General features: G+C 37.1%; 7 protein-coding genes, 11 long non-coding RNA genes and 1 pseudogene across 19 annotated transcripts; 10 read left to right on the forward strand and 9 right to left on the reverse strand.

Moving 5' to 3' along the window:
• Positions 1–456: 456 nt before the first annotated feature.
• On the reverse strand, positions 457–2,464 carry prf1 (RNA polymerase II-associated Paf1 complex protein). Its single transcript, NM_001021417.3, has 3 exons — positions 2,363–2,464; positions 2,139–2,312; positions 457–2,091 (listed from the first exon to the last, which is right to left on the reverse strand). The coding sequence occupies exons 1-3, from the start codon at positions 2,449–2,451 to the stop codon at positions 672–674; spliced, it is 1,683 nt and encodes a 560-aa protein (NP_595507.1). The 5' UTR covers positions 2,452–2,464; the 3' UTR covers positions 457–671.
• A 503-nt stretch (positions 2,465–2,967) lies between these two features.
• nse5 (Smc5-6 complex non-SMC subunit Nse5) lies at positions 2,968–4,257 on the forward strand (the record flags this gene model as incomplete). Its single annotated transcript, NM_001021418.3, has 1 exon — positions 2,968–4,257. One exon carries the CDS (start codon positions 2,968–2,970, stop codon positions 4,132–4,134), a length of 1,167 nt encoding a protein of 388 aa, NP_595508.1. The 3' UTR covers positions 4,135–4,257.
• On the reverse strand, positions 4,254–5,738 carry apm3 (AP-3 adaptor complex subunit Apm3). The gene is made up of 3 exons (NM_001021419.3): positions 5,665–5,738; positions 5,201–5,620; positions 4,254–5,152 (listed from the first exon to the last, which is right to left on the reverse strand). The coding sequence occupies exons 1-3, from the start codon at positions 5,703–5,705 to the stop codon at positions 4,336–4,338; spliced, it is 1,278 nt and encodes a 425-aa protein (NP_595509.1). The 5' UTR covers positions 5,706–5,738; the 3' UTR covers positions 4,254–4,335.
• SPOM_SPNCRNA.5099 lies at positions 4,624–5,460 on the forward strand. The gene has a single exon (NR_194455.1). It is a non-coding gene; the product is annotated as a non-coding RNA (long non-coding RNA).
• A 240-nt stretch (positions 5,739–5,978) lies between the features above and the next one.
• On the reverse strand, positions 5,979–7,036 carry dbl7. Its single transcript, NM_001021420.3, has one exon. The coding sequence runs from the start codon at positions 6,903–6,905 to the stop codon at positions 6,084–6,086; it is 822 nt and encodes a 273-aa protein (NP_595510.1). The 5' UTR covers positions 6,906–7,036; the 3' UTR covers positions 5,979–6,083.
• A 203-nt stretch (positions 7,037–7,239) lies between these two features.
• On the forward strand, positions 7,240–7,471 carry SPOM_SPNCRNA.5100. Its single transcript, NR_194456.1, has one exon. It is a non-coding gene; the product is annotated as a non-coding RNA (long non-coding RNA).
• rtn1 (reticulon Rtn1) lies at positions 7,363–8,669 on the reverse strand (the record flags this gene model as incomplete). The annotated part of the gene is made up of 1 exon (NM_001021421.4): positions 7,363–8,669. The coding sequence occupies one exon, from the start codon at positions 8,667–8,669 to the stop codon at positions 7,743–7,745; it is 927 nt and encodes a 308-aa protein (NP_001018789.2). The 3' UTR covers positions 7,363–7,742.
• Positions 8,670–9,178: 509 nt separating this feature from the next.
• Positions 9,179–9,938, reverse strand: SPOM_SPNCRNA.1423. Its single transcript, NR_150305.1, has one exon. It is a non-coding gene; the product is annotated as a non-coding RNA, possible alternative UTR (long non-coding RNA).
• SPOM_SPNCRNA.5101 lies at positions 9,213–9,770 on the forward strand. Its single transcript, NR_194457.1, has one exon. It is a non-coding gene; the product is annotated as a non-coding RNA (long non-coding RNA).
• Positions 9,939–10,016: 78 nt separating the features above from the next.
• SPOM_SPNCRNA.1424 lies at positions 10,017–11,329 on the reverse strand. Its single transcript, NR_150306.1, has one exon. It is a non-coding gene; the product is annotated as a non-coding RNA (long non-coding RNA).
• Positions 10,465–11,188, forward strand: SPOM_SPNCRNA.5102. Its single transcript, NR_194458.1, has one exon. It is a non-coding gene; the product is annotated as a non-coding RNA (long non-coding RNA).
• A 332-nt stretch (positions 11,330–11,661) lies between the features above and the next one.
• SPOM_SPNCRNA.1425 lies at positions 11,662–12,994 on the reverse strand. The gene has a single exon (NR_150307.1). It is a non-coding gene; the product is annotated as a non-coding RNA (long non-coding RNA).
• On the forward strand, positions 11,693–12,967 carry SPOM_SPNCRNA.5103. The gene has a single exon (NR_194459.1). It is a non-coding gene; the product is annotated as a non-coding RNA (long non-coding RNA).
• A 163-nt stretch (positions 12,995–13,157) lies between the features above and the next one.
• On the forward strand, positions 13,158–13,517 carry SPOM_SPBC31A8.02 (annotated as a pseudogene). The gene has a single exon. A coding segment is annotated over exon 1 (360 nt).
• A 343-nt stretch (positions 13,518–13,860) lies between these two features.
• On the reverse strand, positions 13,861–14,179 carry SPOM_SPNCRNA.5104. Its single transcript, NR_194460.1, has one exon. It is a non-coding gene; the product is annotated as a non-coding RNA (long non-coding RNA).
• Positions 14,180–14,379: 200 nt separating this feature from the next.
• but2 (But2 family protein But2) lies at positions 14,380–16,624 on the forward strand. Its single transcript, NM_001021422.3, has one exon. The coding sequence runs from the start codon at positions 14,813–14,815 to the stop codon at positions 15,983–15,985; it is 1,173 nt and encodes a 390-aa protein (NP_595513.1). The 5' UTR covers positions 14,380–14,812; the 3' UTR covers positions 15,986–16,624.
• Positions 16,625–16,827: 203 nt separating this feature from the next.
• Positions 16,828–17,579, forward strand: SPOM_SPNCRNA.5105. Its single transcript, NR_194461.1, has one exon. It is a non-coding gene; the product is annotated as a non-coding RNA (long non-coding RNA).
• trz2 (3'-tRNA-processing endonuclease Trz2) lies at positions 16,841–19,159 on the reverse strand. Its single transcript, NM_001021423.3, has one exon. The coding sequence runs from the start codon at positions 19,077–19,079 to the stop codon at positions 17,043–17,045; it is 2,037 nt and encodes a 678-aa protein (NP_595514.1). The 5' UTR covers positions 19,080–19,159; the 3' UTR covers positions 16,841–17,042.
• On the forward strand, positions 17,734–18,818 carry SPOM_SPNCRNA.5106. Its single transcript, NR_194462.1, has one exon. It is a non-coding gene; the product is annotated as a non-coding RNA (long non-coding RNA).
• Positions 19,160–19,284: the final 125 nt, after the last annotated feature.

Genomic DNA, 19,284 nt, shown 5'->3' on the forward strand with positions numbered 1-19,284 from the left:
ATCATTGATAATAATTGTCAGCAAAAGACTGAATTGCTGTTGTTTTATAAATTCCTTAGCAAATGAAGAATTATTAGTAAAATGGCAAAAATTGTTTAATCAGTAATAATTGCTCTTAATTTTTATTTTTTTTTTTAAAAAAAAATTAGCAATGAGCTCGAGAATTAAACATAGTTTTACTGTCAACTGAGTTTGATATCCTCCATAATTTAGACATTTCAAAAAACAACCCTAGTCCAAGGGAGTAATTTATTTAATAGTACCGGTTTCATATTTAAAAGTTTCATAAAATTTAAAACTAGAAAAATGACAAAAAAATGTGAGAATGGTTTCTCAACTACAATTTTAAACCAAAAATTAAGGTGTGAAAAAACCAAAAACAAAAGGAAGATAAAGATCTAATAAGAAAAAAAGCAAAAAAATAATTATAAAAACGAAACTTCATTCAAAATCATTGTCAACATCAAGAGGAAGGCAATACGGCTGCATTAGAATCTTTCCTCTGAATTAATATTCCACTACTCTAAACCAAAGTAACGGAAACAGTAAATTTTATGTAGGAGGGATTTTCAAAAGCTAAACAAACAAGAAAAAAGCTGACAGGTTTATATAATCCTGGATGATTTTTGCAAACTAGGATAATAATAAATAAAACGCGAGAATACTGAGAATTAAATGTTGATATCAATGCCAAAATCCACAGTAGCAATAATATCATCAATTCCGTGAACAGCTTTTTCGTGAAGTTTGAAATCTTTGTCCTCCAACGTGTTCGGGGTTTGAGTCACTGCAATGCCTTCGTCAAAAATTTGGGATTCAGAAGGTAATAGCTTAGGACTCAGGTCAGGAGATGATGCCTTTTCAGAGGCAACGACGACTGATTCACTGGGGTTCAGCTTTGGGGTAGACATAATGGAGGTAGAAAGGGAAGGTGAAGGTTGAGGACTTGTTCCCGTCAGTACGGAAGTAGGTGCAGACATTGGTGTGGCAGTAGCCGCTGCTGAGAGGCGTCTTCGTTCTTCATTCATACGCTGCTCTGCCAGGCGAATTTCGGTATGGTTGCGGCGTCGATTACGTTCATTCACTTTGGCAAGTTGATCCATGGCAGAATTACTATTTTGGTTAGATCCCATGGAAAGTTCTTCCAAAGTGTTTAATTGATCGTCAATCTCCTTGACCAATTCTGCATTACCAGCAACATAAGCAGCTTGTCTCCTTTGACGAAGACGGGTCTTTTCAGCAGCGATGTTCGAAGGAACACGCGATAACTCTTTCTTCCTGTTAATAATATCAGAAACCTCCTTTTCGCTTAAAACGTATTTACTCATATCCCTGAGGTCATTCAGCTTTCGTTGTACAAAATTTTTAGAGGGCATGGAAAGCTTATCTTCCATCATTTGGTGATGCCATCGTTGGAAATCATGGTCGGAAAAAGGCTCATTTGATAAGACGTTGACATCGAACACTCTTTTCGAGCGACCATGAAAACATTCCAGTGAAACTTTAGTTAAAACACCATCAACACGATACGGCTTTCTGCTTTCTAAAATACCCTTGACTTGACATAAGCGATATACACCTTGTCCATCACGCTCACCAATTTTAACCCGAACAAAGCATCCAGTGACGGTGGACTCAAAGATAGGATGATACATGTACTCCGCGACATGTTTACGCCCAAGACGAATTGCATTTAAATCGTACAAATTGGCGGATGCATTATCTTTTGAAACTTGTTCAACTTTTTCCTCAGCATAGCTGGGAGAGTAACCTTCCTCTTCTTCGCTCTTCTCCGACTCATTCTGTTCTTCATAATCGGAAACAGGGCTCCTTTTTCTAGTTCTTTCAGAGACGCTTCTAGCTGAACGTTCCTGGCGGCGCTTTTTCAGCTCAGTAAGCTTATCACGTTTGCCAGCGGCTGCTGAAGTTAAAGGCTTGTCACGAGTAGACCTTCTAGTAGATTGCGCCATATACTGAGCATTTTGCTGATGGAGGCGAATTGCCAATTCACGCCTTTCCATCAACTTTGAAATTTCTTCTTCACGTTCGAAGAGAATACTCTCTCTCTCAATTTCCGTCATTGCCATTATCCTTTATTTGGTTAGACAACTTTATGAAAAATGTAAAAATCAACGTACTTTGCTCTGTCTGCTTCATCTTTAAACTTGCCCTCTAGACGATACGGGTTTTTGAATTTTTCTTCAAATTCGTCTTCCGACTTCTCATTTCCTTCTCCTCCAGACTCTTCCGCATAATCCTGTCCAACATTTTCATTATTGTCTTCGTCTGAACTGCTGCTCAACACATCATCTCTAAAATATGTTTTGTTAGCAAGGTCAATCCGATAAATTTGCTTTCTTACAAATCATCATGAGCCCTTTTACGGTTTGAAGCAACATCTGAGTCATCAATACCAGCTAATGCCAACAATTCATCCTGAAAGTCGGCCATCTTGGTGGAGGACAGGATCAGATTAGCTAGATACCTGACTAATAACGGTTCCAAGGACTCTCCACCAATTTCATAACAGCAGCGAAACTTTTATCTACTAGCTTTCAAAGGTACTATCTGCTAGTACATTAAAAGAATAATGTTTTTATAATTTGAAAAGTGATTTTTTTTTTAATTTTTTTTTTACGAAATAATTTTTGCAGATGTTGTCTTCCTTGGTTACAAACCTTATCGTTGAAAGCTTCCTTTTAAAATACTGCTCATTTGGGGTCCTCCTCTTTCCCTCTTTTTGAATATATTTCTTCTGTCGCGTAAAAACTTCAAACTGAGAATTCTGCATTTTGTTACAATATAAAATTCGTGAATCAAACCATTCAATAATAATCACAAGACTGTAAATAGGGCACATGTTAAATGCTCTTTTACAAAGAAAATCGTTTTAAGAAATAAGATATCTCTTCCATATCTGGCTTCTTTTACATATAAAGTAGCAAAGATTGCTTACGCCATTTCAAAATGAACTCGGCTCTAAAGGCAATAATAGAGCTTTGTATTGAAGAAGACTTGTTGCCAAAATCATTAGATGTTTTAGAATATCTTCTATCGACGACCTCTATACCAATTCCAGCTTGTTATATACGAATGTGCATAACTCTTCTAGTCCACCCAGAATATCCTACCTCTTCTAATATTCAAGAAAGCTGTAATTGGATATTACAGCAGGTGGTTGAGAACAGAAGCAAAATCAACTTTGACGCATGGTCATTTGAAAATGATCTATCGGACAACGATATGCCTAAAGAAAATTATCTGAAGATTTTCTCCAACCAATGCTTATTTACCCAAGATGTTGATTATTGGGATCTAATTGCATACATGTCTTCTCGTCCTCCTGACCTTGAACGTTGGATGTCCTTGATGGACATATGGTTAAGGATATTAGAGATCGATGCTGAGGAAAACGGATCTGCGTTGATGAAAAAATACATGGGAGAAGATTTGTGTGAACTTCAAGATGCCATCAGAATTTGCTTCTCCTGTTTCACTCTTCCCCAGCAAACAATGGAATCACCTTTTGCAACAAGTATGTCCAAAGCACCTGCTAAAACAGAAAGTCGAGGTTCAAATAGTTTTGAAGGAACATCAAGACTAGCAAACCTAGGTGCCAAACTCTTATGCCTTATATGGGCTATGCTTCCGAAGGGAAGATTTTTTGTTGTACATCTGACAGACGCTTTTCATTTTCTTAGCAAACTCGACGAACGTTTTTCAAAACTGAATGCGAAACAACAAGATCTTTTCTTTGGAAACTTAGGCGCCTCCAATCTCCGGTATTGCCTGAGCCAATATATACTTATGAAAGGAATAGGTATTGGAATTAACATACGCCATACACGTTGTGAGTTTACTAAACAGCTAACTCAACTTTTACCCACTTCCCTTCCGAAAAACAAAATCAGACAGAAGCTACATCTACGAGCATGGGTCTCATTTTTGGGTTCGGCCCTTCGTGAAAGTGATCGCAACTTTGATAAAGAGCTATTTTACACAACGTTGAAGCAGTTATACACAATGTATCAACAAACAGAATTAGTTGGTATTGATAGACCAATGGCAATACTCAAAGACATGCTTGTATTATTAGATATTTCAAAAAAATTGTCCTTGGATAAAATCGTTTAACTTAATAATTTAACTACAAATTAACAGAAGTCATTTGGCATTAATTGTGTATCCTAATATATATAGACTATATGTATCGTTTCAATGAATGAGGCTTTGTGTGGAAAATAATTATTATAATCATTAGTGATAACTAAGAAAATGAAATTTATATGAATAATATATAATAAACAAACGGGTAGATAGAAAGTAAATTAATTATTACCGAAAACGAAATGAAACATTTTGTGCAATAATTGTATGCTTGACCCCTTTATAAGATTTTTTATCTGGATGATTAAGCATCTTCAATGACTCTACTTTAAAATTATGAAGGGTTGATCCTTGAAGTTTATATTGTAAATCAAGGTGCTCAAGCTTAGAGTAGCTACTTGACTCTTCGGTTGAATTGGCATCTTTCTTTAAGGGGGCCAGGAATCCTGTCAACACTAAGGCCGGGGATGTCCAAGCTAATTTTTTTACCGACCACTCCAGAATACCTTCTTCCATATGAGTATACTTGGAAGCACGAAAAATATAATTTCCCTCGGTAACCGTAACGCTCTTTAGAGCTTGAGGAATAGTTATTAGGATTTTTAAATTTTCAACGGATTTTTTCCCGGTGTTTCGAATACGTACTTCGAACCTTCCATCCAACTTATTTTTTGCTTCAACAACAACAGGCAAAGATTTCTGGGTAGCAAAGTCTGTTTGAAAAGAAGCTAATGTAAATTTTCCGTCCGGTGGAATGAATTCAATCTGATCCGGATGTTGTTTCCATCTTTTTAAATTGACTGACTGGTGGAACCGAACATTCCCTAGTTTTGTGCCGGGTCTCAAACTCAGCAAAAGTAAAGGCATACCAGATATTTGACATTTGCATTCCATATCACTTTTAACTGTGCCAAAAGCAAGTTTTCCGTTAGGCTGGTAAACGGCTGATACGCGTTCAAGTACATGAATAAAAAATTCATTGGTTGCATATTTTGCTTTAGCTGTTCTCCAAGGAACGGTATCTCTTGCAAGAGTCGGTGTATTTCTAAATCATGCGGTTAGCACTGCAAAAACAGAAAACTAAATAACATACGTTTGTAGACCAGTAACTGCCATAAACTTATTCATAAAGCTAGGGAGTGGTACAATGTCCTGCAATGCATTTGGTTCCATACAAGTTGCATATCCATAATCAATCATTTCAGCTAATAGCTGGACAATAACGCAAACATTTTTCTCGACCTTTGAAGCATTAAACCCACCAAAAAATGTTTTAACTACATCCACAATGCGTCTCATAATATCATGAATGTAGAGAGGCTCAGTGTCGCAAGTTGTAGGAATACACAAACGCACATCTTCCTCTAACTCTTGAAATATCAAAAAATTTTTGTTATGTAATATAAATGGAGGCTCCTCATTTCGAAGTTTGTAGCGAAAAAGTTCGTTTTTTATATGTTCTAACGTTATGGGAGATGTCCTTCCTCGAGACTCCAACTGGAGTAGTAACGCCCTAGTCAACTTGATTAATAAAGTAAATAAACAGCTAACGCATACCCATTAGTGTCTACAAGATATATTGCTTCTATTGTGCTCATTCAAAAGTTTTATGAAAGGAGCGGTTGGTTGGTGATGAATACGTATGAAGGTAAATGGATTAAGAAGGTCTTCTAGTGTACAGGAAAGGGTAACCATAGATGTCCTTTCTCAATCTTTTTAAAGCCTAATTTATAAACAATTTAAGTAATTAATAGTAATTAAGCCATGCTACTGTTGACATGCTAAACCGTTTAAATGGGTTGCTAAAAGGTACGCAGGAACCTCAGGTTGAAAAATTAATTAGATTAAACAGAAAACCACCTTTCATAAATGTCGTAGATTAAGATACTTGTAAAAAATATATATATATGACAAATAAATATATCACAATGAACTTTACGCTTTGTGTAAATATAGCAAAAAGCATTATATATGAATCAGCAAGGATGTATGTGTACTTGATGCCCATTTTTGGTAAATTTACACAAAGGTAAAGTAAGAGATAGAGAGCTACTATTGTCTACATCAGTATTAGAACGTTTTAGAAGTAAAACTGTGCATTTTTCCTCATTTTTTTCAGCTTCAACTAGATATATGTCAGAGAGAAATCGATCGAGAACTTTAATGGAAGAAAGTTGCACAAGCTCAGTTTCAGATGAACGATGAACACGATTGATATATCTCTTCTCGAGATCTTTTGTGCACTGGAAAAGTGATTTTTGTTTACTAGATGCAGGGGAAGACACGCTAGAACTCAAGAATGACGGTTTAGATGGTGGAGTACCCATGTGATGAATAGAATATTTAGCCAGATGTGTTGAAATAGGCGACTTCATCTTGGCGTTTTTTATTCTCTGAGATTCTGGAGACAGGTAGCGCAATGCTCTAGGGCTTGACTGACCGATATTGGTAATTTTAGTCGGAGATGTTGGAAGCTCTACGTTGTATGTAGAGCTAGCAAATGGTTTTTGAGAGGAGCTTTGAGGATGTCGAGCAGGCTTTCTTTCATCCTCTGATGAAGAAGAAAATTCATCAATGTCTTCATCCAAACCCCGACGCTTTCTGACTAGATTGGAAGACTTGCCATTGAACGATTGATCCTCAACATCTTCAATTGCTTCCATAGACAGCGCCATTCTATGAAGTTTCTCCTTTTTCGCGGAATTAAATCCAAAAGCTTTGCTACCTGCTGAAGCTGAGGTAGCTTCATTTTGAGATGCGCTTTTTCGAGGATTGTATTTGACTTTCTTGGAACTCATGTATAATAGCGTTGCGGCATGATAAATTGACAATAAATTGAATTTCAATAATCCTAATATATGGATACAAAGGAAATTTTGAGCTTAAACGTAAAAAGCTGGCACAACATTGATATAAGTGAATGACTTGTGGTGAGAGCAGACAACGATCATGCGAGTGTAATCAGCACTTTACTGTATGATCGGCTGTATTAAATACGAAGTAGTGGAAAAAAAATAATAATTTTTGGTTAACAAATACTTTAGTCATTTGGTTAAACAAAATAGATTTTTTCGTCCACAGACCCATTTTAGTTATGGAAAATATATATATATATTTTTTTTTTCGAAAAGAGCAGCAATAAGGAATACGAGGAGGACCTACAAAACAACACGGAGTAATTACGAGATTAAATTACGAATAATAAGTACGTTGGGTATTAAACGAAGCAGAGAAAATATAATAAAATAGCATCATATTGAGCAAAGCAACAAGAACTTCAACCACACTGCAATAGTTTGCAACTCAGAAGAGAAATGAGAGATTGAGCCGAACCTGTTACATTTACAATATATCGAGATGAGAAAGACGTATTTATGAAAATAAACACTCATAGTCATAAGCAAAATAATTGAGAAAACGCATTCAATCTCCTAATTCAAGTCATAATACAACACTTTTGAAACGCAACACAACACAGCAACACATTTTCAAAGTTGAAAACAAAACCATGGTTATTACCCTTGCATTTTTTTGCAAAAGATACTATTGAAACCTTAAAATAAACGAGGAAGCGAACCAAATAAAAATCAAGCGCAACCTGACAGAAACAATCAAACAAATTATCCCGCAGAGGTTTACTTGTTAACAGTGGTGTTTATAGTCTCAGTAGCTTGCTTTTTAAGTTTATCACCAGATCTCTCAAGGGAAGCAACCAAATGCTTGATAGAGCGCTCATTGCATACATACAATCTGGGAAGGATGAAGGCAAACAAAACATTCCAAACAAAGAGAGACTTGTAGGAAAGGAAGCCACTAAGGAAAAACTCAATAAAAGCAGCAACAGAGGCAGTAAAGGTCAAAATAGGGCTCTCAGCAAACAAGATACGTTGGAATTGAATCAACATAACGTTGAAAATGTCGACAATTGAGTTGACAATCCTATCAAGAGCCTTGGAGTCGCAGGTGATGTAGGAGGAACGGAAGTGAGACAAGACACCACGCTTACCGTTGGAAGCGAAAAGACCACCGAATTCAATGATGGAGGTAATCAAAAAGACATAACGGAAAGTTCTGAAAAAGAGGCGAGGAAGATTGATCCAAGAAGGGACATAAACGAGAGCAAGAATACTCATCAAGGTAGAGAAACTGCAAGAGGTGTTCTTCCAAGTCAACACAGACCACAAAGCATTAGAGATCTCAGGATCGACGTTTTGCTTAGTAGTGTTGGTAAAAGGGCAACCGGCCTCCAAAGCAGGGCATTTTTTGTCGGCACCTCCGTGAGCGCCGGAAACTGGGCAGACGGGACTGCTTGTCTCGCCAGGTGTGGATTGAGAGGTGTGGTGGGGCTCGGAAGAGGAAGAAGAGATGTTTTGAATAACGGGATTCTCAGAGTTGGGGAGAGCAGAGGGAAATGAAGTGGCAGAGGGCAATTCGGTGGAAGGGTGAACGGTGTGAGCAGTCAAAGTATTTACAAGGTCCTCAGCACCGGATTTAGCAGCGGCGACATCGGAAGCAGTGACGGAACCGGATTCAAAGGGGTTTAATGAATGTTGTTCAGACATGATTTGCGTGTTATATTCAATTTTAAAATAACAACTTAAGGTAAAACAGTTACTAAGAATCAAAAGAAGCCTTAAAAAAAAAGAGAAACCTTTTAAACTAAAAAAGGGTGCAAGTGTTTTTTTTTTAAGATATAGTAAAAAATAGAGAAAATTTAAAGAAAACTAATTCTGAAAAGTGCCGACTAAAGAAAATAGCTAGTAAAGGACGACTTTTCGGAAGAGCGAAATACTTTGTAACAAAGACTTAAAAAAGTGAATAAAAGATTTTTGGATTTTGCTGTAGGATAAATAAAATGTATATGTATTAAATCCAAAGCCAAGTTCCAAAAGGGTTAACTTTTAAGGGAGATATTGATCGAAAGAAAAAATAAAAGTAGAATGGGTAAATACAAAAAGAGACCTTCACGAGTTGTTGAGAGGAAAGTCAATATGTTTCACTTACGAAACTGTTAGAAAGTTGTTAGTTGGAAAGCTTTGCTTTTATATGGTAAAAGTCAAGTCGGTGGTTGGTGGTTAGATAGCAGTCATAGCGTTGATCATGGAATGACGTTGTTCTTGGCTCAATAAGTCTGTGTCAGCGGCGACTATAGCGATCATGCTTATAATCGGTTTACAGCAGGCTAATGAAAGAGAATTTTGGATGGTAAAAGAAAAACGAAGAATAGGAAGAAGATGGGCGGGAAAAGATGGGTTAAATGGTATGAAAAGATGGGTGAAATGGTATGAAAAAGAAGGAAATGAATAGAGAAACAATGAAAATGGATGAAAAACGAAAGAACGAGCGAAAACGGATGACTTTTGCAAAAGCTAGAGATATTGAAAAAAGAGTAAATAAAGGGAAAACAATGATTAAGTGCAGGAAAGGCTACAAGAGGCGAAAAAAAAGTGAGAAATAGATAAATAAATTCGTGTAGGATAGTTTGTTGAAAGGAGAGCGAAGTATGGAGTTTGATTGTAAAATGTAAAGGAGAAAGGGATAAGAGTGATGAAAAGGAAAAGGATACAACTGAATAAAGAAAGGATTAAAGATTGAAAAAGGAAAGGAATAGTAACGGTGAGAAATGATGAATCATCCACAAGTGAGTAAAACACGAAGAAATTTGTTGTTTAAAAAATTATTTAATATTTGAGGAATTGAAATCAATTAAAACTTTGAAGAAACAAAATTCATTCAAACTTCTGAAGCCTTTTTTTTTTTTTTTTTTTTTTTTGGAAATTTTTTTGACAAAAAATTTATTTCTTAAGAATCAAAGCAAATGTATTTCAAAAAAAAATATATATATATATATGATGAAATAAATAAGACCATACCTTTTCTACATTTAGTAATTGATTTATTTCAGTTTACGTTAATTAATTTAATGTAATTTTATTTCGAATTTTTTATTTTTTTTATTTTTTCACGAATTGAATTGAATTGAATAGATTTTCTTTTTATAATTTAATTTTTTTTGTACAAATCAGTTTGTATTGAAATTCTTCATCATCTCATTATGCGTTGTGTGTCTGTTTATTTACACCCACTTAAAAATTGCAAGCATACCGTATGATGAACAAGAAGGCTTTTCTTGCCTTTTCGTGAAAAGGGAGGGAGAAAGAGAAAACGTATTTAATAAATTGGACATCTCATCGTATGCTAGTATATGAAATTATGAATTGAAATGAAATGTATGGAATTGCATTGCGCTGGACTGAATTGCATAGAAGTGGACTGCATTGCATAGAAGTGAATTACATTGTACTGAAAGAATTGTGTTGTATCGTATTCAAAGTAATGATGTATCATCCTTTCCTCTTTCCTCTCTACTCTACTCTACTGAAACGGTCGGGTTCTTCTCTCCTTTAGCAAATCCTTTACTGCACTCTGCTGTACGGTCTTGTTCCACAGTATGATGTTTAATGAATTGTTGGACAAATCTCGTTACCATCACCAGCATGAGCTGGTCGCGACTGCCGCTTATCGGATGGGATGAGATGGGAGTATGGCATCGGTACATGTATAAGGCAAGGGAGTGCAGTACGAAAAAGAAGGATTACGAAGGAGGAAAAAGGGGAAACGAAAAGAGCAAAAAGTAAAATTAGACACAGCAAGAATGCTTAGCTAGTCAAATGGGTCAAATATGGAAAGAGATGGAAATTTTCTGAATAACGAGGAAAGGGGTGAAAGAATTTGTTTCGGTATGTGATATAGAGAGAAGGAGAGAAGTGCAAGGAAAGCCAAAGAAATGCAAGGAAAGTCAAGGAGAGTAAAACAAGGTGAAAGAAGAGAAAAAGAGTACTATGGATCAGTGAGAGTGAAAGAGGTTTATTGAAAGGGAGCAAAGTGCGGTATATGGTGGAAGAAGGTAGAACGAGAGAGACAGATGGGCAGAGTGGGAGCAGTAAAAGCTTTAAGGTTATTTAGGGATTGTTGTAGCGGGACAAGAGAGAAAGCAAAGGAGGAAATGAAAAGCAACAGATAATAGGAATAAAAAGGATGAATAGGAATGAAAAATAAAATAAAATTAAAGTAAATAAAAAGTGAAGTAAAACAAAATAAAATGGTTAATGAAATCTATTTGTAATCAATTCTCGTTCAACCATTTTTTCTGAATTCATTCATTTTTTGTTTTATTTGTGTACTATCGTGTGGAAGTATAGAAAAAAAAGTAGGAAATGGTTTTATTGATGATAGAAAAAAATATTAAAAAAAAAAAAAAAGAATTAAATAGTATTAATTTATGCATCATATACAAAATGAGTCTGATAAATTTGTTTACAGTGAATTTTCATTTCAAATTTTTTATTTATTTATTTATTTATTTTTTTTATTATATTCAAGAATATATTTCATTTAGAATTTTTATTGTTTTTACATATTTACTACTGAAGTTTCATTTCTTTCTTAGTTGGTTTCTTTTTCATTTCTTTCTAATTTTTACTTTATTTATTTACTTTATATTTTCTATTTATTTATTTTTTATTTTTTATTTTTATTTTCATTTATTTTTTACTTTTTCCTCCTCTTTCCATTCCTCTCCTTCTTCTTCTCTCTCTTCTCTTCTCTCTCTCCCTTCCTGCCTCTCGCTGCTCTCCTATCACTCTTTTCTGCCGGTCTCGTCTCGATACTCGTTACCCGAAAAAACTCGGCTGGTATGTTACTTGCAAACTGCCGTCTACCAATCAGCATCGTCGCTTCTTTATGGGTCACAAAGGTGTGCTGGCATACTGGATGCATACAAAACGTTATCCAACACTCTTAAAGTTGTGCAATGCGCCATGCAATATTCGCTTACCGAACATACGCTGGACTACCATACATAATGGATGGAAACTTGCTTTAAGGTATGTGCATGGCGAGACGAGAGGTGGGAGAGAGAGAGAGAGAGAGAGAGTAATGATAGAGAAAGACAAAGAGAGAGAAATAGATAGAGTGGTAGAATTAACACAAAGAGGAATGACACACACACACACACACAGAGTAGTGATTAAGACACAAAAAGTAAAAATCGACAGTTCCAACTTACAGCTCACTACACTAAACTACCTGCACAATCAAACCCATTTTACCGCTGGTGATGCTCAACTTCTGTAATGCCTAATGCCCTACCCCTACCTCTGTAATGCTTCTTCCTCTGTAATCCACTTCCGCTGTAATCCGCTGCTGTCATGACGATTTTTCGACAAAACAAAACATTCATTCGTCTACCTCCTCCGTCAACATTCGTCTACATTTCTCTGCCACCCGTCATCATGATTCACCCTTCCACCTGCTGCTTACCTTAATTTCCTTTCTACCGTCCTTTGCATACCGTCGCCGATGCTGCTGCTGGCTCTACTGTCTGCCTCCTCTATTCACGGTAGTCAAGAAGGAAAATTTCCTCTTCTCCTTCCCGGCTCTTGTCGTCACAAATCAACCCTATTGCTATTGTGGATTTCTTCCATCCTGCCACGTTTCCATGTAATGGATTGTAATGAATTGCATTGTAATGGGTTTATGATGCGTTATGTTGGTAAGTAGAGGGTTTTTCATCCTTCTTATCTGTTGTCTATGCTGTCCATGCTTTGTTTACTTTTTTTTTTATTTCTTTTCGCAAAAAGTATGAAAGCACAGAGAGAAAGAAAAGAAACGAAAACAATAGAGGAAAAGAAACGAAATTACTTTAAAAAGCGAAATAGAAAAAACGGAATAACAAAAACCAAATAGTTTGGAAAGAAATACTAAAACAAGAAAATAAAAACTATTGAAATGAAAAGACAAAAAAAAAAACAGGATTCAATGCTACCATAAGCAAAACAAAAGCATCTTGACAACAAATGTCCAACGAATCAATTTTTTTTTTTGGTTTATTATTTGTTTCTAGTCTATAATCAATCAACCTTCAAAAAGCCCATCCATTCTTTCATTCCTGGTTCATTTTTTTCTTCTTTTCCTCCCATTTTTCTTTCTTCTCCTCGTTATTACGGTTTTCCTCTCTTCTCTTCTCTCCTACTAAATCCTCTTTATAACGATCCTTTCCTATCCACTACCATTTCTCCTTCCTCTCTCCATTGCTGGTTTTTTTACCACACTCCTTTGCACTACCTTCCACCTCCATATCTTCTCGGTTCCTGGCCTCCCCTCACCAATCGTTGCTCTTCTCACCTGCCGCTCGCATTCATCCATCTGCCCTTCACGTCCTCTCATTCGTTCGTTTCGCCTATCCTCACCGTTGCCCTCGCTCCGTTGCCTTAACATTTCCCGCATGCCGTTTCGTCCCCCCCTCGTCTGACGTCAATCACGCGATCGGCCGTACCTCTGGACGGTTCGTTTTTCCCAATTCACTTCCCGAACCCTCCGTCCACGGAAGTGACGCCACTGAACTATAAAAGGGCGACTCCCTCCCGCAAATTCCGGTTCTTTTCCAAACCAGCGTAGCGAGTTTCTTTCTCTCTAGGAATAGCAAATTCAGTTGAATTGTTTGATTCAACTTCCTTTCCTCATCTACAATCGTTTCTTCCTTTTCTTTTTCTTTTTTTTCGTTTCTCTCGTCTTTTTTTTCTTAGAACGATATCTAATCGTAAATTCATAGAAAAGTGAAACTAAAAAAATTTTCTCTCCTAACATCTCCATCTTAGACATTTGTTTGTTTGTTTCTTTACACTTACACACTTGTCTTTTTACTTAGGAACATTTGTTGATTATTCAAACTATTGCTGCGATATTTCCCCAATAGTTTCTTCCCATCAATCAATATCTCTTCCTAAATTGCTTAGAAAATTTTTTTCTTTTGCTTTTTTTGGTCCATTAAATTCCCGCTCCTTTTTTTTGGTGAATTTGCTACGATCCCATCTTTCCTAGTTTGGTCTTGATTTTTAGTTTTCCCTTTTAATCTTAGTCTTGACCTAGTTCTCGTTTCCCCTTTCCCCCATTTTTTATTTTTATTTTTGTGTAAAGAGTCCCCGTTGGTTTCTTACTTTTTATTACAAAAAAAATTAATCTGCACTTCTCCATTCACCTGAACTGCAAGTTTACTTTTTTTTAATCAAACTTCTCACAATTTCAATCACTTTAACTCGTGATTTTTTTGTGTGTTCGTACAAATTTAAAAAGTTAGCTGTTTGGTGTTACTTTTCTTTTTTTGTCCACTATTTCACCAAATTCCTTCTTCCGATACATTCGCTTGTTTCGTTTCCGTTGGAATTTTTCTCCCGCTCTTATAAAAACCCCATACTAAGCAACGCTGATTTTATACACTTTGCCCTGTCATAAGTGTGTATTCTTCTTTGTTAGTCTGTTTTTTTTGTTTCTTAAATATATAGACATACACCCGTTGTGAAATCGTGTTTGGCTTTCAACCTTGTTTTTGAAATCTTACCATCTCACATCTCTTCTTTTTCTTTAATCGTTTGTACGTCTTGAGTTTCTTTTTCTCATTAAACCGTACACTCCTTGGTATTACCGTTTTTTTTCTTCCTTTACAAATCTCGTTTGTTTTGTTAACTGAGAAAAATCTCGTACCTCTTTTTAACTCTTCCTATCTCTTTTATTAGTTTGCGGATTTTTTCTCTTTCTCTTACACTTTAATCTTTGTTATTTTTGTTGTTTGACTTGTGTGTGTGATTCAAAACCCCATAATTCTCTACACTTTTAACTTTCTTACAACTAGTTCTCTTTTTTGAAAATGCAATTGTTAAACTCTTTTCTCGGTTTCGCAGCCTCTATCGCTGTCCTTGCCTCTTCGGCTGATGCCGCTCCTACCTTGTACAAGCGTAAGAGCAAGAGCAACACCAACACTGCTAAATCTGTCGCCATCTTAGATGGTGTGGGTGTCAACAACACCTTTGGTGTTATCTCTTATCGTGAAAAGTTCCCCATGGACTATCACATCTGGCATACTGCCCCCTCCACCGGTAAAACTTACTTACAACCCTGGAACGACGCTGTCGAGCCCTCTACCTACTACATCGATGAGGGTACCTTCTTGCGTACTGGCTTGAAGTTTGCTTACATTGGTGACAACATGGATCTTGCCTTTACCAACCACACTGACTGGAAGGCTAGCAAGCACGATGATGGTACTCACCGTGTTGACTTGAGTCAACGTAAGCCTGCTAACAACTTCATGGCCACTCAACGTTGTGGTAAGCTTGATCCTTTTGGTTACCAATTGAAGCGTTCCAAGAAGGTCTTCCAAGCTTGTGGTACTCAAGTCTTTGTTGGTTCTGGTCGTAGTATCGATTGCCAATGGATGGACTCTGTTGCCTTGAACCTTTCTAGATACTATGGCAACACCGAGGCTCTTAGCTCTCTTCCTTTGCCTAGAAACCTTAGTGCTGACATTCCTGCCAAGTCTAGCCGTCTCTTCCCTCACGGTATCTACAACTTCAACTTCTCTGCCCCCAACAAGCGTATGCAACGTTTCACCGCTTCTGAAGCCACTACCGTCAACGGCCAAAACCAATCTGTTTACCTTACTTACGACGTTCCTTATGGTCGCTCTTTGTACTACTACACTAGCTGTGCCTTGGAATTCCGTTTCACCAACGAGTTCTTCCCCATGGACGTTACTCCCAATGACGGTTCCGCTCAATTCGTTGTCTACAACATGTCTGGTAACCCCAAGAAGCAAACCACCTCCTCCAAGGGCCCCACCCGTCTCTATGAGGTTGCTCGTTTCAACTGCACCACCCGTGGCTGTGAATACACTCAAAATATTCCCTGCCCTCGTGCTGGTCACTCTCACACTTACGAACTTGCTCCTGCTTCTCCTAACACCTCTATTTCTTGGATTCAATCATACTCTCCTAGAATTGGTGTCACCCTTCAAGTCTACTCCAATGCTAACTTCGATTAGACTGGCAGTTGCTGGGTTCCCTGTCCTTCATTCGTATGCGATGTTGCATTCGTCTTCCTTTCGTAATTAATAATGGCGTCGCTGTGATGCGATTTGAAATTTTGTCCTTGTTTACGTAATGATGCGTGTGCTTGTTGTACTGGATGAGACCTCTTCTAGTTTAAGCGCGCGTGCACTTTACTATTAACCTCTATTTACCGGTTCCCCCCTTTTTCCCTTTTCCGCGCATGCGGTTGGAATGCAGTTAAGTTGCTGCTAAAATTAATAACATGTTTTTCCAGCGACTTAAATGCTCAATGTAGTAGATGCTCCTTTACTATATGAGGGTGCGTAAAAAACCGTATTTACTTGTTCGGTAAATACTCACCCTTTTTTTCTTTTTCTCTACTACGTTAATTACCTTTTGCCGACCCATTGAATCATCTTTGAAATTTTATTACAGTAAAACATTTGGATACTGAATTTTCATTGTCAGCTTATTTAGATCTTTTTTTCGTTGTTTTAATCACTTACTATTTGTTTATATGAGACCTACAACAATATCGTAAAAACAGTGATATATATATATTTAAGTGTTATTTAATAACTTTATGTGTATGAATTGTTGGTAGTAAAGGTATAGTTAATGTTGGTTTGTGTGTATAATGTGTCGTGTGTACGTTGTCTTTTTCAGATAGTGTAGGTTTTGTACTTGTGATTTGGTGAACTGTTTGCATTTAGTATTATTGTTAGCGATGTTCTTTGGTTAACTAGCAGTGCTAGCAGTTAGTAAACATATTTTTGGCTTTCATGCTAGTTAGTTGCTAGTATTACTTTGAGAGAAGAGCAAACGATGTTCTTCCCAGACTACAGACATTTAAACATTTTTGAAAAAATCATTATTTTTTATCATGAAACCTATTAAACAAAGTAATGCCTTTTGCTCTAAGAGCACCTGAGAAGAGTGGAGAGTCTGTGCTAGTTTTGTTTCGTACTCAAAAATGCATACGAGCAGAAAACCTTCAAATTTAAGTGATTGGCATTCAACTCAAATTAACCATACAAGATATTAACAGCCCTATATCGTTTCTCGCTGCTTGCTTTGGAACTGTTGCCACTGAAGGCCGTCATTAGCGTATATGGTCTTTGATTTTGGATATATGGTCCAATCCGGGGGTAAAAAGTCAGCATCATAAGAGCGTTGACTGAAATGTGTCAAAATAAGTGCTTTGGCTTTCATTGATTGAGCGACTGAAAGCGCTTCGGATGCAGTCGAGTGCTGTCGCTGAATAGCTTCATGTTTCAAATCATCCTCAAAAGTCGATTCATGAAGGAGTAAAGAAGCACCTATACCTGCTTTGACAAGTTTTTCATTGGGTCGAGTGTCACCACTGTACACAAGTTTTCCGTATTTGGTGTGCGATATAATACAGGAATATGAATCATTTATGTGAATAGATGGTACAGAAGAAATTGAGAGATCGGAAGTTAACTGTAAAGGAGTGGTAACCGTTTCTTTAGCAATAATGAATATTATACGGTTCAACAATGCTTGCAAATTTGCTGGACTTTTTAAGCGCTGTAACCACTGCCACAAGAATTTGGGACCAATAATGTTTATATGCATACTGTTATTAGTATTTGCTTTGTTCCAAGCTTGCAATACATTCAATAATCCAAGATAATGATCGGAATGTAAGTGCGTAATAAAGATTGCTTTTAGTTTCCGAAGCATTGGCTCAGTATTTGTTCCATATTGGCGAAAAAATTGGGATATGGCTCCCTCGCCGCAGTCCAGCATGATGACTGTTCCATCGATTGCGACTGAGTAAGAACTTAAGCTTCTACGCCAAGTAGGACAGGTGGCACTAGTTCCTAAGACATCCAGCGTGTATCCTTCATTTTCAAAGGGTAAAGGATTAAACGAGCTAAATTTTTTAGCCAGCTTCACCGGACTATACGAAGGACTCTCTGAAATCTTGCACTGCTCATCATAAAGAACCATCGATGTTTCTTCCTTCAGGACATAAGTATTTTCAGGCAATTGTGTCTGTGTATCCAAAGTGGAAGGCTTTATATCGAAGGCAGCAAAATCACGGCAGGCTGGCAAAACATTTCTTCCCTTATTTCTTTGGAAAACAGGGTTATTACTGGCAAGTTCGATACACGAGATGAAATGTTGAGCACGAGAAAACTTTGGGTGAGATAAAAATTTGATATATTCTGGCCCCCAAATACCCTTTTCTAATATATGAATTATACAAGTGGGATATACGTCTGAGAATGAGTCTACATGTTTTGACATTTGGTTGAGGGCAGAAAGACTCGAACAACCGAGAACATAAAAGTATTGACGCTTCCTAGGAGGACCCACTACTTGATGAGGATAAATCCATGTAGTACCATCTTTGCTCAACACCGCTTCACCGGCGCATAACTTGCCGTTTGATGGGCCAAAAGGAACTCCTAGAGCTAAAGCCTTGTCCGCATTAAACACTCCAGCTGCCTCTTTGCTGTTGAAAGAAAGAAAAGACCAATTGGAGTATATATTCCCTTTAATCGTACAAAATTCCGGCTCATCTAAGTAAAAAGAATTCGTAGCATCGGCATTATCCTCACTTGAGAATGAATTAAGATCGAGTCGTAATGGACTTCCTGAAAAAAGATGATGAGATTTTTTAATAATTGAAATTACAGGTTTGGGAGCATGCAAACCCCAAGTGTTTTGTATACCACTGGATTGTAAGTAGCCAAAAAGGCCAGCAGTTATACCCCAAGCGTTCAGGGATTGTAAACTAGGTGGCATTAAAAATACACTGACAGATTTCCCTCCATAGTTAGACGCTTGACTTCGAAACTTCATTTGAGTCAGTTCTCCCATGCTTCCAATAAGGTACTTTCGATTATCGAGAGAAACGCATAGTAAAGGGGCTATGAGACTATCAGGATTCAAAGAAGAAACTACCGAAAGCATAATTCTATTCGTGTTTCTTTTGGATTTGTTTCGAAATGTCAATTGACTCTGCCATCTTTTGACACTATACCAAGAATATTTGGGCGGTAATAATTGACCGAATAGCAGCGCCCGCCGTGGAACCAGAAGAGAAGCTTTCATCCCAGCATCCTTCTGTTCAATATTTCAGTTGAATTGCAATTATTGATGCCGTTTGGAAGTCCAAGTCAAAGTAAGGCTACACCTCTTTTACTTTACCTAAGTCTCATTAGAAGCTCTAGATACTTGTTACTTGATTCGAATTCTGGTGGTAAATTTTTGTTACCCAGAGGCAGTCACAAATGTTTGGACTTCAAAGCAACACCAG

This window comes from Schizosaccharomyces pombe (genome assembly GCF_000002945.2).
Source record: "Schizosaccharomyces pombe strain 972h- genome assembly, chromosome: II".
Classification (NCBI taxonomy): domain Eukaryota; kingdom Fungi; phylum Ascomycota; class Schizosaccharomycetes; order Schizosaccharomycetales; family Schizosaccharomycetaceae; genus Schizosaccharomyces; species Schizosaccharomyces pombe.